At 42.5% G+C, this 17,763-nt stretch overlaps 1 protein-coding gene across 1 annotated transcript in view; it reads right to left on the bottom strand.

The window, feature by feature from the left end:
• xylt1 (xylosyltransferase I) overlaps positions 1 to 17,763 on the bottom strand; it is a 211,193-nt gene that overhangs the window by 74,855 nt on the left and 118,575 nt on the right. Inside the window, exons 3-4 of the mRNA XM_052022363.1 lie at positions 14,936 to 15,108; positions 14,585 to 14,787 (exon numbers count right to left, since the gene is read on the bottom strand). Coding sequence (XP_051878323.1) covers positions 14,585 to 14,787; positions 14,936 to 15,108 — 376 coding nt within the window. The remainder of the gene's footprint in view (positions 1 to 14,584; positions 14,788 to 14,935; positions 15,109 to 17,763) is intronic.

Genomic DNA, 17,763 nt, shown 5'->3' with positions numbered 1-17,763 from the left:
TTCCTTAATCCTTTCTGCACAATTTTCCAAATGTACGAGAACTGGCACAAATGTCCAAAGTGTTGTGCACGGATTCCTGTCAGGTAACATTTACAGCACTGCAGGCAGCCAGGATAGAAATTAGACTTTGTTGTTTTTTTTACACTATAAAGTCTGCAGTAAAAGACCCAAAGCTAATGAAATTTATGCAAAGGCAACTGCACTAATCCCACAGGGTGGTAGCCAGAAACAAACCTGCCCTTTCACAGTTTAGCACACGCAAATGACTCTTTTCAGTGAAAATCATGCTGAAGCAATGCCTGCAGCCCCTCATGGGACCCCAACTTGGTGCCTTATCATTCTGCACTTCCTTTTATTCTCTTATGAGATAGATAGAGGTCATTCGGCCCATCGAGTCTAAGCAGGCTTTCAGAACAAATCCATCAATCCCATAACCCCATATAATTTCCTGTAACCTATTCTCTCTCTCACATGCCCACCAATTCCAACCTGATTCTAGTACCCCCCCCCCCCCCACCCCAGATACATTGGGGTAATTTACAGTAGCCAATTAACATACAAGCATGTTTACTGCCAACTTGAAAGATTTGACTCCAAGACCTTTCATGATAGATTTATTTCCATAGAATTTTACATTAATTTGCATTTTGTTTGGTAAAAAAGGGATACAAATTTGAACTGTTATCAAAATTTCAGGATACAACTTGTCAAGATGAAGGCAGCAATCAATCTAATGATAATGCTATTTAGATTGGATAAGCCACATGCTAACACTATTGGCACTATAGATTTAATTGTGCAGGAAGGTATTGGAAAGGAATATTAGAAGAACCAGATGGAACAGACAGCTGTGCTGAGACAACACTTATTCATTAAATTTCTGACCATTAATAATGGGTTCTTATAAGGAATTATTACTCCTTCAAAGAAGTTACTTTCAGGGAGCTAGAATTTATGACAGAAACAATTCTCTTAAGAGTATCAGCTGCCAATACAGGAGACCCTCACGTTACACTGTTCAGGAATTCACAATTCATGATCCAAAAATTTGAGATAAAGAATAAAATTCGCTCTCACGGAATTTATGTGAAATATATAAATCAACATGATTTTTTCAAAAAAAACTTGCGTTTCTTGGCACATGTACAGATGATTCAGCTTCGTGTTATGGAAAATCATGATATGGCCTGTGTTCTAGGAACAAAACCCCCAAAACCCCACCCATTAGATGGGGATTGCCTGTATGCACTTGTACAGAACTCAATAAAGATCTTCACTGTAGAATGTTGCTCCTTTGTCCCTCAGCCAATCTCGCACCAGACCTCTGTATGGAGTAGCTATAAATTCAAGGAATTCTAGCCCTGTCCATTTAGTAACCAAAATTAGCAAAAATAAGATAAGAACAAGACCAAATCAAGAATGGGTTTGCCTCGTTGTTTTTTTATTATTCATTCAAGGGATATGGGCTTCATCACAGGCTGAGCCAGCATTTAATTGCCCATCCCTTGTTGGCCTTGACAAGTTGGTGGTGAGCTGCCTTCCTGAATCACTGAAGTCTTTGAGGTGTGGGTATACCAACCATGTCGTGAGGGAGGGAGTTCTAGGATCTTGACCCAGTGGCAATGAAGGAACAGCGATGTATTTCCAAGTCAGGATGGTGTGTGGTTCAGAGGACAACTTATGTATAGTGGTGTTTCCACACTTTTGCTGTCCTTGTCCTTCTAGCTGGTAGAGGTCATGAGTTTGGAAGGCGCTGTCTAAGGAGTCTTGGTGAGTTGCTGCAGAGCATCCTGTCAACTGTACAAATTGCTGCTACTGTGCATTGGTGGAGGAGTAAGTGAATGGTTGTGGATGGGGTGCCTATCAAGCAGGCTTCTGTGTGTGTTGGGCTTCTTGAGTGTTGTTGAAGCTGCACTCATCCAGGCAAGTGGAGAGTATTCCATCAAAGTCAAGTCAAGTTTATTGTCATATGCACAAGTACACGTATGTACAGGTGCAATGAAAAACTTACTTACAGCAGCATAACAGGCACATAGCATCGTATAACAGCAGTCGGGAGAAAAACATAAATTATACATAATTTTTTTTACAAGAAAGAACACAATTAGAACAAAAAAAAGTCCATTTTAGTGCAAAGTGGTCAAAGTATTGCTAAAACTGCAGTGATTAGGGTTTTGCTGGTTGGTTCAAGAACCAAATGGTTGAAAGGAGGTAGCTGTTCTTGAACCTGGTGGTGTGGAACCTCAGGCTTCTGCACTTCCTGCCTGATTGAAGCTGCAGAAACATGGCATGACCCAGATGGTAGGGATCTTTGATGATGGACTTTGCCTTCTTGAGTCAGCACTCCTGTAAATACCACTGATGGTGGGGGAAGGGGGGAGGGCAGAATGTGCCTGCGAAGTATTGGGCAGAGTCCACTATTCTCTGCAGCTTCTTACATTTTGCTGTTTGTCTCCAAGCCGCTTGTAGCCATGTTGTGTATATGGCTACTCCAGTTCAGTTTCTGGTCAATGTAACCCCCAGGATATTGATAGTGGGGGATTCAGTGATGGTAGTGCCATCGAATATCAGGGGGTGATAGCCAGATTTTCTCGTTGGATATCGTTATTGCCTGGCACTTCCGTGGCGCAAATGTTACTTGCCACCTATCAGCCCAGGCTTGGATACTCTGCAGGTCTTGCTGCATTTGGTTGTGGACCATTATCTGAGAAGCAGCGAATGGTGCTGAACACTGCAATCTTCAGCCTAGTACAACATCCTTAATTCTGACCTTACGATGGAAGGAATGTCATTGATGAAGCAGTTGAAGATGGCTGGGCCTGGGACACTACCCTGACGAACTCCTGTAGAGATGTTCTGAGGATGAGGTGATTGTCCTCCAACCACCACAACCATCTTCTTGTGGTGCTAGGTATGATTTCAACAAGTGGCGGGTTTTCCCTTTGATTCCCATCGACTCCACTTTAGCCAGGACTCCTTGATGCCAGACTCCATCAAGCATTGACTTGATGTCAAGGGCAGTCAACCTCACTTCACCTGAGTTCAGCTGTTTTGGCCACGTTTGGAGTAAGGCTGTAATGATGTCAGGAGCTGAGTGACTTTGGTAGAACCTAAACTGAGCTTCTGTAAGCAGGTTGTTGCTAATCAAGTGCTGCTTGATAGTGCTGTCAATCACCCCTTCCATCACTTTGCTGATGATCAAGAGTAGATTAATGGGGTGCTAATTAGCCAGGTTGGATTTGTCCTGCTTCTTGTGTACAGGACATACCTGGGCAACCTTCCTTATTGTCGGGTAGATGTCAGTGTTGTAGCTATACTGCATCCACTTGGCCAAGGGCATGGCAAGTTCTGGAGCACAAGTCTTCAGTACTATTACCGAATGTCATCGAGGCCCATAGCCTTTGCTGTATCCAATGCTTTTAGCCATTTCTTGATATCACATGGGGTGAAAGAAATTGGCTGAAGTCTGGATCTATCATGCTGGGAGCTACTGGAGGAGGCGGAGATGGATCATTCACTCGCACTTCTGGCTGAAGATTCTTGCAGATGCTCTGGCTTTCTCTTTTGCACTGATGTGCTGGGCTCCCCCATCATTGAGAAGGGGATATTTGTGGAGCCTCCTCCTCCAATGAGTTGTTCAATTCTCCACCACTATTCACAACTGGGTGTGACAGGACAGTAGAAGCTTAGATCTGATCTGTTGGTTGAGGGATTGCTTAGCTCCGTCCATTGCATGCTGCTTATGTTGTTCGGTAGGCAAGTAGTCCTCCCTTGTGGACCTGATGGAGGGTTTATCAGATGAACTCACAGTTCATTTGGCCCTACCTGATCAAATGATCTTTATCACTCATTCTAGGACCGTTTTTAACCAAGACCAGACCTGTCTGCCCTCTCAGATGGACACAAAGATCCCATTGCATTAGTTTACAGAAAAGCACAGGAATTCTCTGCTTTCCTGTTCTAATGTGGGCTTAATTGGCCATCTGTCTGCAAATCGCTCTTAAAATTGTGCTAGTTTTCAGAAGCATTCTTCCCTCAAATTTCCACTCAAGCTCATTTGAATGTCATTGAGTGCAGTTTTTCATGAACCAGTGTAATGAGGCAGCATTTAAGAATGTAAATTTCTATTATCTTTCTTCTCTGAATGCCAACTTTTTTTGTTCTTGTAGAAAAAATTGGCATTCGGAGAAGAAGGATAATGTATTCAAGACTGGTAAAGATGCAGTTTTATGAAAAGAAATATTGTCACAAGAAAAGTCTGCATATAAATCCACACACCGGAATGAGTCACATCCTGGGCCCCAAGCTCAATGGAGTGGATGTTGCACAAGTTTGTCATCAAAAATGTGCTGCCCAGGGCCAAGACCAGGTTCAGGAGATCAGGCTGTGGGGACTGGAGGGGTCCCTGCTAGAGAACGATCACTGTGGATGGGTGGGCAAGGTCAGGTCTGTATGAACAGGGACCATGGTCAAGGCACGGGGATTTCATAAAGAAAGATTCTCTTTATTTGGGGCAGTTGGTATTGGTATTGGTATATTATTGTCACTTGTACCGAGGTACAGTGAAAAGCTTGTCTTACAAACCGATCGTACAGGTCAATTCATTAGACAGTGCAGTTACACTGAGTTAGTACAGAGTGCATTGATGTAGTACAGGTAAAAACAATAACAGTACAGAATAAAGTGTCACAGCTACAGACAAAGTGCAGTGCAATAAGGTGCAAGGTCACAACAAGGTAGATCGTGAGGTCATAGTCCATCTCATTGTAGAAGGGAACCGTTCAATAGTCTTAACACAGTGGGGTAGAAGCTGTCCTTAAGTCTTCAGGGTCCTGTATCTTCTACCCGATGGAAGAGGAGAGAAGAGAGAATGTCCTGGGTGGGTGGGGTCTTTGATTATGCTGGCTGCTACGCCAAGACAACGAGAGGTAAAGACAGAGTCCAAGGAGGGGAGGCTGGTGTCTGTGATGTGCTGGGCTGTGTCCACAACTCTCTGCAGTTTCTTGCGGTCCTGGGCAGAGCAGTTGCCATACCAAGCCATGATACATCCAGATAGGATGTTTTCTATGGTGCATCGATAAAAGTTGGTGAGAATCAAAGGGGACAAACCAAATTTCTTTAGCCTCCGGTTGGAGAGACGAGGGGTCATAGTGGAATGATTTGGGACCTGCGATCTAGATGAGGGTTGGGGTGAAAAAAAAGAGGCAGTCTAAATCTAAAAGGCAGTTGGTAGAGGAAGGAGTGGGAGCAGTTGGTGCTGAGGAGTGTAGAAGGAACAGGACCTGTGGACTGGGCAGGGAAATGGAGTCAAGAAAGATGAGGGCACAGTGTCAGAGTGGTGATCAGGTAAGTGCCCCAGGGGAGGGGTAGAGATCGGAGGATCAGGTGGTCAGGAAGATTGGAGGAACTTCAGAAGAACTGAGTGGATTTGTGGTCCCTCCTGGGCTTGGGGACTGGGTGAGATTGGTGGGTGAGGGATGTTAGCACAGTGGAGCCCACTCTAGCACTGTATTACCGAAACAAAGTTATCCAGGGATTGCCCATCAATGGTCACTCCCGGGGCAACTTAATCAAAGTTCCCTGCTAAAGGAGTGATACGTGGGGAATGATGTCACCCTATGTGTAAATAATGACGAAACTGCATTAGTTGTGCAAAGGTGAGATGTGCTGGGAAATGTCAGTTTCTGGAGCAATGCAAAGTAACTCTGAAATGTCTCTTGTTGCATTTTGCTCTGGAAACTTCAATTTTTCCAACCACATAGCACTGAAGAAGCAGCATTATACAATAAATTAGCCAATAACATTTATTCTATTACCTCTGAGTTGCCCAATTTTAAATAATGAAAATAACCTTAAAAAAATTATGCACCACCATTTACAAAACAGCTTTTAAAGTACACACATTAAGATGCCTACATTAAATAACTTTAAGAGCTTCCTCCAAGGTCCACAAAACAAGTGCAGTTAGTAGAAACTCGCAATGGTGATTAAATTTCATCAGCAAGTTTTATGTATGATTTATTTTCTTCAACTAGTGCAAAAACTCAGTTTGCCTTGGATCTAACTTAGAATTGAAATTTGTTAACATTTCCATTCATTTCAGTGAACTGCACCGAAAACAACAATCCAAAGGAAACTCCAGGCCTCACTTAATCCCCTCACTTTCCTGTCTTCTGGTTGGTGTTTCAGATAAAATTTGCTGTACTTGATACATGTGACCTTTGATTACGATAGTTAAGATTGCATGCAATTCTATCCGATATTGGGGTAGATTTTCTTTCATTCACTGACTATTTTTAATGGGTTAATGCCCTTGCTTAAATAGGAAGCAGACAAATCTGATGCAGGGGCATGGAGCTTCTGTCCACAATGTTGTCAACCGTTATTCTTAGCTTAGGTGCCTATATCTACGTACTACTAAACCTTCTTATGGGTTTGTTAACACAGCATGAAAAATTTAACCAGGAGAGAATTTGGGGGGAAAACTTGGACTTCAGAAAAGTTTCATAAACTTGGAGAGGATATAATGGAAGAATATGGTAGCACTAGAAAGAGCGCAGAAGAGATTCATCAGGATAGGCTGGGTTTGTTCTCACTTGAGCATAGGAGGCTAGGGGGTGATCTTACAGAGGTTTTTAAGATTATAAGGGGCATAGATTGGATAGACAGTTTTTTTCCTACGTTAGAAGTCTAAAACTAGAGGGTATAGGTTTAAGGTGAGAGGGGAAATTTAAAGGTGACCTGAAAGGCAAGTTTTTCCATACAGAGGTGGTGGGCATATGGAAAGAGCTGCCAGAGAAGGTGGAAAGATTAGATACAATTACAAGGCATTTAGACAGATACTTGGATAGCACAGGAAAAGAGGTTTATGGGCCCAATGCGAGCAAATGGGGTTAGTGTAGATAGGCACCACAATTGGCCTGGAAGAGTTGGGATGAAGGCCCCATTTCTGTGCTGTTTAGCTCTATGACTGCACTAAAATGGAAGCATGGAGGAGAGATCTCAGTTTTGTACATGGACAAGTAGGCAAAAATGAGCAGCTAATATTACTCCTTATTGAATTGAGAAGCAGGAAGTATAATCTAAATGCTCAAAATTGCAAATTACAAACCATTTCAATTGGCAGTAAGAGTTGGTAAACAAGGCACAGATTTAAGGTAAATAGCAAGAGAATTTGGGAGTTGCTATGTTGAGGAATACAATGCCTTAATGATTGATGGAATGCCTTTTTAAAACTTTAAAAAGGGAAGACACTTGGAAGGAATAAATCTGTAGGTTTATGCAGAAAGCGTGATAAGGTGCAGCTAATTGAAAGCATTTTCAGAGGGAAAGCACTAGTACAATGGGTAGAATGGACTCCTTTGTGATTTGGTAAATCACTGTTATTTTGGCACTGATGTGTTTGTGGGTGGAATATTTTGCATTGCTGTAAAATTAATCCTAGATTATATGGTGTTTTGTGAAACACTAAATAATAAAAGAATCATTGCAAAACAGATGACAGCAATTTAAAAATCACTCTGGGTGCACTCACCACATTCACAGCATGACAAACAGATGCAACAAAATTTCAAAAATGCCCCAAAAAAACCTCCACTTTGTCTAAAGACTGAGCGCTAGACTTGCTAAAGTGCAAAACAAAAAGGTGTTTAGAAATCATCCAGTAAAGCCAGCTCAGTGTCTTTAGGGCACAGCTTCAATATACTGAAGGCTTTCCTATTCTCGTATCAGGCTCCTTTGAGCCATTATAGGTGCTGCATCAAATACTAATGGCAAACACACAAATACACTGACATGTGATTAATTTCTTCAATAGTCAACAAAAATCTCTCAATTCTGTGGGGGTCACAGGAGCTCAGTTTGGGTGGAGTAAGCCTGGTATTATCAGAGCTTCCATTGCTGTAAAGAGATGAGCTTCCCAAGGATCATCTTTCTTTAAACAAAGAGCTGGCTGTAATAGTAATCACCCTAACAGACTTCATTGGCTACTACTCTCAAAATGTGATTAGCTTCTGAGTTTTAGCCACGCTGGCACCTGCTGGCACAGTAGATGCAAATCAGAGATACTTACAAAGAATTCATTCTTAAATCGGGAAGCAAATGGCATCCGTCCCATCTGGTACACAGGCCAAAACAGTGCTAGTATGTACCCAAGCTCCCGAGCTTACGTGGAAAAACTCTATTCAGAGAATTACAAGCACTTCTATCAAGGCAGCTGGTTCACAATGTTGTTAAAGGTGGCACAGTTAAATTGACTAAAACAAGGTATGAAAGATTAGAAAAACAGTTCATAGAACCATAGAACAATATGGCACAATACAGGCCCTTCGGCCCACCATGTTGTGCCGCCCTTCAAACCACACCTAAGACTATCTAACCCCTTCCTCCCACATATCCCTCTAATTTAAATTCCTCCATATGCTTATCTAATAATCTCTTGAACTTGTCCAATGTACCAGCCTCCACCACCACCCCAGGCAGCGCATTCCATGCACCAACCATTCTCTGGGTGAAAAACCTCCCTCTGACATCGCCCTTGAACTTCCCACCCAATACCTTAAAGCCATGTCCTCCTGTTTTGAGCATTGGCGCCCTGGGAAAGAGGTGCTGGCTGTCCACTCTATTTATTCCTCTCAATATCTTGTATACTTCTATCATGTCTCCCCTCATCCTCCTTCTCTCCAATGAGAACAGCCCTAGCTCCTTTAGTCTCTCCTCATAATCCATACTCTCTAATCCAGGCAGCATTCTGGTAAACCTCCTCTGCACCCTTTCCAACGCCTCCACATCCTTCCTATAATGAAGCGACCAGAACTGGACACAGTACTCTAAGTGTGGCCTAACCAGAGTTTTGTAAAGCTGCATCATCACTTTGCGGCTCTTAAACTCGATCCCCCGACTTATGAATGCTAACATCCCATAAGCTTTCTTAACTACCCTATCCACCTGCAAGGCAACTTTCAGTGATCTGTGGATATGAACCCCCAGATTTCTCTGCTTCTCTACACTGCCCAGAATCCTGCCATTTACCTTGTACTCCGCCTTGGAGTTTGTCCTTCCAAAGTGTACCACCTCACACTTCTCTGGATTGAACTCCATCTGCCACTTGTCAGCCCAGCTCTGCATCCTATCAATATCCCTCTGCAAGCTTCTACAGCCCTCCACACTATTCACAACACCACCGATCTTTGTGTCATCTGCAAACTTGCTAACCCAGCCTTCCACCCCCTCATCTAAGTCATTAATAAATATCACAAAAAGTAGAGGTCCCAGAACCGATCCCTGCAGGACACCACTAGTCACAGCCCTCCAATCCGAATGCACTCCCTCCACCACAACCCTCTGCTTTCTACAGGCAAGCCAATTTTGAATCCACACAGCTAAGCTACCCCGGATCCCTTCGCCTCTGCCCTTCTGAAGAAGCCTACCATGCGGAACCTTGTCAAACGCCTTACTAAAATCCATGTAGACCACATCCACTGCACTACCCTCATCAATCTTCCTGGTCACCTCCTCAAAGAACCCTATCAGGCTTGTGAGGCAAGATCTTCCCTTCACAAAGCCATGCTGGCTGTCCCTAATCAGTCCATGTTTCTCCAAATACTCATATATCCTATCTCTTAGAATCCTTTCCAACAGCTTACCCACCACAGACATAAGGCTCACCGGTCTGTAATTCCCTGGACTATCCCTACTACCTTTTTTGAATAAGGGGACAACATTTGCCACCCTCCAGTCCTCCGGTACCATCCCCATTGACAACGAGGACACAAAGATCCTAACCAATGGTTCAGCAATCTCCTCCCTCGCCTCACGAAGCAGCCTGGGGAATATTCCTTCAGGCCCCGGGGACTTATCTGTCCTAATATTTTCTAACAACTCCAACACATCCTCTCTCTTAATATCTACATACTCTAGAACATTACCCTCACCTAATCTGTTCTCAGCATCATCAAGACCCCTCTCCTTGATGAATACTGAAGAGAAGTATTCATTGAGAACCTCACCCACTTCCACAGCTTCCAGGCACATCCTTCCACCTTTGTCTTTAATCGGACCTACCTTTACCCTAGCCATCCTTCTGCTCTTTACGTACCAGAAAAAAGCCTTGGGATTCTCTTTAACCCTACTCGCCAAAGCTTTTTCACGTTCCCTTCTCGATCTCCTCAGTCCTTTCTTAACCTCCTTCCTTGCTACTCTATATTTCTCACGAGCCCTGTCCGATCCTTGCTGTTTACACCTTATGTATGCTGCACTCTTCTTCTTAACTAGTTGTTCCACCTCTCTCGTCACCCACGGTTCCTTCACCTTACCATTCCTTCTCAGCCTCACCGGGACAAATTTATCCCTAACATCCTGCAAAAGATCCCTGAACACTGACCACATCCCCATAGTACATTTCCCTTCAAAAATGTCACCCCAATTTACACTCCCAAGTTCTTGCCTTATAGCCTCATAATTCACCTTCCCCCAATTAAATATCTTCCCGTCCTCTTTGCTCCTATTCCTGTCCATGACAATTCTAAAGGTTATGGAGCAATGGTCACTGTCCCCCAAATGCTTACCCACCGATAGATCTGTCACCTGACCCGGTTCATTACCTAAAACTAGATCTAATATGGCATTCCCTCTAGTCGGCCTATCAACATACTGCGTCAGGAATCTGTCCTGGACACACTTAACAAACTGTGCCCCATCTAAACCTTTGGCACTAAGTAGGTGCTAATCAATATTTGGATAATTGAAGTCTCCAATTATAATAACCCTGTTATTTTCACATCTCTCCAAAAACTGCCTCCCAAACTGCTCCTCAGTATCCCTACTGCTACCGGGGGGCCTATAGAATACTCCCAGGAGGGTAACTGCCCCTTTCGTATTCCTAACTTCCACCCATATTGACTCTAGAGAGGATCCTTCTACCCTTCCTGCAGCTGTAACTGTGTCCCTGACCAGTATCGCCACCCCTCCTCTTCTTCTTCACCCCCCCCATCCCTTTTAAAACTCTGAAAACCAGGAATATTCAATATCCATTCCTGCCCTGATGTCAGCCATGTCTCTGTAATAGTCACAATATCATAGTGCCATGTACTTATCCAAGCTCTCAGTTCATCTCCCTTATTCCTGATGCTTCTCGCATTCAAGTAAATGCACTTTAGCCCATCCACCTTACTACTTTTTGCAGCCTGTACCCTACTTCTCCTTCCTCAAAGCCTCTCTACTTGTCCGATCTGACTTTTCCCCATCCCCTTCTTCCTCTGACCTACTCCTCTCGTTCCCTTCCCCCTCGCAATCTAGTTTAAACCATGTCGGTCAAAACAGTGCAAATATTTGCTGTGATGAATGCAAATAATTATCATTGCCATTTTTGAAAGGTGTATATGATAGACAGTTGTCCAACTGTATTTGGCTGTCTTGATGTCACCCTTAAATAAACCTGACACCACTTGGCATGGAGAAAATGGAGGCATGTTTTAAAAAGAATTTTCATATAGTTAATTATTATGTCAATGTGCACCATGTGCTGCAGTTTCTACTAACAAAACTTTAGTCAACCACAATTGGAGGCTTAGTGCACCAATTGCAGTCTGCAATTTTCCCTTCACATCCCCTGTGTCTCTGAGGAACAGAAATATTCAGGCAGGTATGTACCCAAACATGCTCAGTTGGTTTCCAACAGCATGTGGCTCATGCCTGGACATTAGTGAACATAAACTTTTACAATAATTCAGAATTTACATGGTCATAATTACTGATGTTACCTTTTCATTCCAATTTTTTATACAAGTATCTGCACAATTTCCCCAGTTTCGATGGGGATGGGGTGGGAATTCAAATTTACATTGTCAAATTGATGTCCCAAACCAGTGGATGCCAGTCCTGTATCTTATCCACTATCTTACTATAAAGGGATCCGCAAAGTTTTGCAGCTTAGAGTGGCAGTGCTTTGGGAGGTTTATGAAACAACTCAACTCAGGCACAGAGACAGAAGAGTTGAAATTTCTCCATGGTCATTGGGGCTAAATGCCTAATGAATAGCATATGCACATTGTAGTCCTCTGGAAAATTAGTACAAAGTAAATGTTCCACAACAGTACAGTTAGCACAAGTAGCTGAGGAAAATTTAAAACTCCTGAGAATTCAGTGCAATTTTCCAACATTGTGTTAAACCTGATATTAGCAGAAAGAAAGAAAACTGCTGGCTGTACTGCCTTGGTTGGAAAATCAATTTTCCATTCCAACTAAATATTGTCAGAAGTCAATATCAATGAGCTCAGCAGTAAACACTTGTGAATAACAATAAAAATGTATCAAAACCATTTTATGAAGTCAAGCCCATAGAAAACACCAAACAAGGCTTTCAATCCAATCACTCTGTATAACCTTTAAACGTTAACGATCATTACTCCCTAGTCAGCAGGTTTCACAGCCAACATCAACTAAGATAAATGTGATGACTTGCAGGTTGTGATAAACTGAGGAGAATGGGGTGAGGCAATCGATAGGCTCAGGTATTAAAGTCATTAACCTGCTCTATTACAGGAGCATGTGTTTGGAGATGTAATGTAGAGGTATCTGTTGGAAATTTGCTCATGCTCCAGCAAATAAAAAAGCTTTCAGTGACTTTGATTGAGCTCCCTCCATGTCAATATCCTGGTTCTGTGGGTTGAATTCATGAAATGGAAAGTCATTTCATTCGCAAACTTCAACCGTGATTTGTTTTTCAAATAATCATATAAAGGTTTGTTGCAATCTGGACAAAAGCCTTTAAGATTGCCTGATTTATTCAAGGCCATAATTTTCTGCTCATTCTAACTTTCCTTTGGTGTCGTCCTCTGCCCGACCCAGCTCAGCTTCAATACTTAGGTCCTGCTATGCTGACATATTTACTAAAAGCAGGGTGGGTGACTAATTTGATTGTCTAGCTCAAGTGCCTGATCAGCAGGGAATGAGTGAGGAATTACACAATGTGGAATACAAGGTGGAATAGAAATTCAATCGTATGGTGTGACCTTGTGCTATGTGATGGAATTATATTCAATGTCTGAGTGCTAAGTGTGGTTGGGTAATCCATTCTAATATGCACAAGGCCCCTAAATTGCCAATTCTAATGTACAGCACCCTTCTCACATTATCTGGGTTTGAGCGTTGTTTCTCTGAAGCCTCAAACAACACTGGCTGGAATCCCTGCACAGCACTGTCCATCATGCGTGTTCACACACTGTAGAATTTCCAGGCTAGATAATGCAAGTTAAACTTATACAAGCAGTCCCCAGGTTATGACTGGGCTCCGTTCCTGAGAACTGTTCATAACCCGAATGGTTCATAAGTCGGAAATGAACAGAAACAGCTGTGATGGGAGAACAAACAGACACAGGAAGAGTGGCCACCACCTGGCCTCACCTACTCAGTGAGTGAGTGAGTGAGTCTGCTCAGTGCTCCCAGCTCCGCTTGGCTTGAGCTGGGGAGAGTGGGGGGGTGTTAGGGAGAGAAGGCACGCAGAAATGGCCTGTTCCCATCCTGTAAGAAGATGCCTGCAGCCCTGCAGCAACAGCAGTCCATCCCCATCCATCCCACTGGTCTCCAAATGCTTGTTCAGATGTACATGCCTTTGTAATCCAGGGATGACCTGTTTAGGGATGTGCACATTGAGTGAAGGCATTTTGCCCATCTATCCTGTCCCTTGGTTTCAGGTGTGACCAAAACTTCGGGGAATCATTTCACTTTAGGAGTTTCCCCAAGCACAAGTAACTAAAGACATTTAAGCTAAGTCTACTTCATAACCTCAACTGCAGTTAAGACTAAACACAGAAGCTTTGAACACAGGGCTAAATTGTATAATCCCATCCAGTCTACTACTCCTGTGAAACTCTCACACTGAAAACTGTCACTCCATCAAAATCATATCCAATGTGATTCTAAGCCCTGCTTTACTCTTTGTTCCTGACACACACAGGTTCCTCACCCACATGTCTTGTCTCACATCTTGATGTCTACACAGAATAATTTGGATTGTTTATGTCCATATGAATCTTGGTAGTGTTGGGTTACATAGAGGGAAAACTCGATATCTTGAGCAACAGCAAATCCCTGCAGGAAATAAATCTTGCTTTTCATTCTTAAGATTTGTACTGAGAAGAAATAGTTAAAAAAAAGGGAATTTACTCATCAATTTTGTCAAAAACTCAAGTTACTGATCATCACAGCCAATTCCAGTTCCCCTTTATGTTGGGAAAGCTTTCACAGTGAACTCAATACAAACTGAATGCCAGTGGGCAGGGTGGATTTTCCCACCATCTAGGATCAATAGACTCCACCCACTTGCACTTTCCATTGCCGATGAACAATGTTTGGTTGCACAGCCCAATATTAACAGGCTATGTCTGACTGCACTGTCTGGTATTGATTCAAAGCCCGATTACTCTAATAGTGTCTGAACTGTTTTCTTGGGTGTAATGAGTTTGGGCTTTCCTTCCCCACTATTACTCCAGTCTTGATTAGGACCAGGTACTGAACAAAGGTTAATAAGGGAGGTTATGGACGGATGTGTCAATGTCTGGGTGTACGTAGTTCCCCATTGCTGTACCTGATGGGGTAGTCAGCAGCACTCAAGTTGATGAAGAAGTCCCAGGACCAGTCCTTCATCTCCAGTAGATCCCGCATGCTCTGCAAGTACATCGTCAGCAAACTTGCTCCTCCCCAGATGGTGGCCATCCGCCATGGTGTGACCCGCACATTTGGATACTGGTTTGCAAACTGCAATACTTGCCGGTGGAGATAGTTTGACCGCTTAAAGTAGAATAGAAATGTGATTAATGGAACAAAGATCACATTTAGAGTAGTCATACAGTCCAGCCCTTTGTCCACATGGTCTGAATTTTTATTATCACAGACACATCAAAAGCAAAGCCTGCCTGTGGTCTGTTCTGGATCTTACCTTGTCCACATGTATGTAGTAGTAGTGATCCTTGTGATAAATCGCCTTGAACATGCGCTGCAGCTGACGTGAGGCTCTACCATGTACAACCAAAACAAAGGCAATTCTGACAGGGTTTGGAGGCGAAGCGTCCAAGGAGTCATCCTCTGGCTGAATAGTATTGGCTGCTTTCCCTGTTGGTAATAAGTAATATTTGGAAAATTAGAGAAAATACTATGTAAGCTTTTAGGGGCATTTTTCTAGATGAGTAATTTCGGCTCATACCCTGGTAAAAGCAAGCTAAACTAGTACTGCCCAGGATTATCCTCCAGATTCAAAAATAACCCAAGTCACAATGAACCACACAGAGCAGCCCAAAAATACCCAACACTGTAAATGTAACTACAAAGAAACAATAATTTTATTTTAAAAAATTGAGGATATTCAGATTGGCCTGTGCCTGTGGCATGACAGAGTGAACTGACTGTTCATTTTACAGCACAACTGATTTAGGTTTCTTTTTAAAATCAATGATATTTGGGCATCGTGTAAAATGGGCTGATTTGCTATGGGTCCATTTTATATTACCAGTGAAAATCAATTTTACCCGTTACCAGTCACATCATTTCTTGGCTTCATACCTGTTGGATTATCAAATAGTGGGATACTATTGTTCACTTTGTTATGGATAAGCAGCATTAGCTTGTTTTAGGCTCTCTTCTACATGGAGGCCTCTCATTCTATGATTTGAATGTGTTAACACTGTGGTCAGGTGATACTGTGAAGTTTGAATTCTGATTAATGAGTTATATCGGTAGATTTTATTCATTGCATCATCTTTTATATCCTCCCTCGTTAAGTCCGAGCATTACTTCATCAACTTCTGGTGAGGTTAGGATCAGGTTCAGTCCAGATGCATAAAAGGAAAATTAGCGTGTGCACACTAGTCTTCAAGAATGTTGATCAAAGACTTGTCCAATACATGGGTGCTTGTCTGGTGCCTTAAAAAAATGCAACGTCTTCACTAACACTTGGGAATTGTGACCCAAAGCTGCTCACAGAAAAGAAGCATTTTGGGAGCCTCAGGTCCATGCATCAAGGACACACAAAAGCCCTGTGTAAATGACAGAAGGAACACAGCACCTCACAAACTGAACCACCCGCCAGCCCTGTCAGGCATGCCTGCCCCATCTGAGGAAGCCTGTGCAGTTCCCACAGCTTGGCTCAGCAGTCATCTCGGAACCCACAAAACCAGACAGGAAACAAGTCGTCATCAGTTCCAAGGGATTGCCTAAGAAAAGCACACATCAGCACGAATCATCAACAGAAAGAGCAGTGGAGAATAAAGCTGACTAATGGACTAGGGAATAAAGTTGGTAATCTTGCTAATGGCGTCAGACCATCAGAAAAAGATTAAGTGTGAGCCTTACCAATTACATTTGTGCTCTCAAAATGTCCTTTTGTGTTCATGCTACATTCCAGTGGGTTTTATCAAGTCAATAACAACATTAACAGAAGCAGCAGGAGGTAATACCATCCCATTCAATCCCTCTATTTGAAGCCCACTTTAATCACTGGATTCCCATTTACACCGATTCCCTTAGTTTCTAAAAATCCATTGATCTCAACTTTACATATACTCAGTGATTGAGGATGCATAACAAGATCACCTTTCAGCCTTCTAAACTCCAGTCAGTTTAGACATTCTTACTCAGCTTTAGTCAATATATGTCAACCTTATTCAAACCATTGTTCGACCACTGTTAAACATTGAATGAGAATTGGTAGTTCCAAACCAAACACCAAAAGCAGCTTTTGTGCAAATGTTAAATTGGCAGATCCATTATAATAAGTCTTATTTGAAGTCTTTGGTTCCGATTTTAGTTTGTGGAAACTCTTTTGATAATAATTCTATCAGTCTGCTCTACAACAAAGGTTTCAAGACACTAGATTTTATCAGTTGCTTTGTACATTCACAAAAATAACCTATGCTTTCAGTTTCTTATATGGTAGACTAAGTAGTGTCAATTGTTGATAACTTCAGAGATGATTCATCATTAACTCTTACATTTAACCCTGGAAGTTGGTAAAAATCATGGTTTCTCAATTAAATTTTTCCTGAAGGTCATTTCCCATGCAAGCTTGTGTTCCAAGTGTAACTTTTCTTAAGAAGTCACTGTGTTCCAATGAATCAGTAAAAGCCCAAATGAAATACAGCTGGATTTCCAGCCACCAAAGTTGTCCAGGCATTTCTGAACTGCTGACTTATGTATCCAGTGATAGTATCTGCACAAGTACCAGTCTCATTGAAAAGCATTACTCACAAATGTCCTTAGCCGTGATACACTACCATACAGACTCTTTCCACCATAAAGATTCTCCTTAAAATCTACTGCTTTGAGCAAGCTTTTGGTCTCCTGCTCTAAAAACTCTTTACCTCATTCAGTATCAGGATCTGTGCAGCACCTTCAGATATCCTGCCCTTGAAGATACAATATTAAATATAAGTAGTTGTTCTTGTTTCCTACATATTTTGGCTATATAGAGTTATACAGAACAGAAACAGGCCATAGCAACCAAGGTGCCGTCCAAGCTAGTCTCATCTGCCAGTGTTTGGCCTATAACCTTATGAACCTTTCCAATCCATGTACCTGTCCAACTGTCTTTTAAAAGTTGTTATTGTACCTGCCTCAACCACTTCCTCTGGCAGCTCATTTCACATACTCATCAGCTTTTGTGTGTAAAAAAAAAGTTGCCCCTCAAGTTCCTATTAAGTATTTCTCCTCTCGCCTTAAACCTATGCCCTCTAGTTCTCAGTTCCCCAACTCTGGGAAAAAGACTGAGTGCAT

This window comes from Pristis pectinata, chromosome 8 (genome assembly GCF_009764475.1).
Source record: "Pristis pectinata isolate sPriPec2 chromosome 8, sPriPec2.1.pri, whole genome shotgun sequence".
Taxonomy (NCBI): Eukaryota; Metazoa; Chordata; class Chondrichthyes; order Rhinopristiformes; family Pristidae; genus Pristis; species Pristis pectinata.
This window is presented reverse-complemented; position numbering and strand designations above follow the sequence as displayed.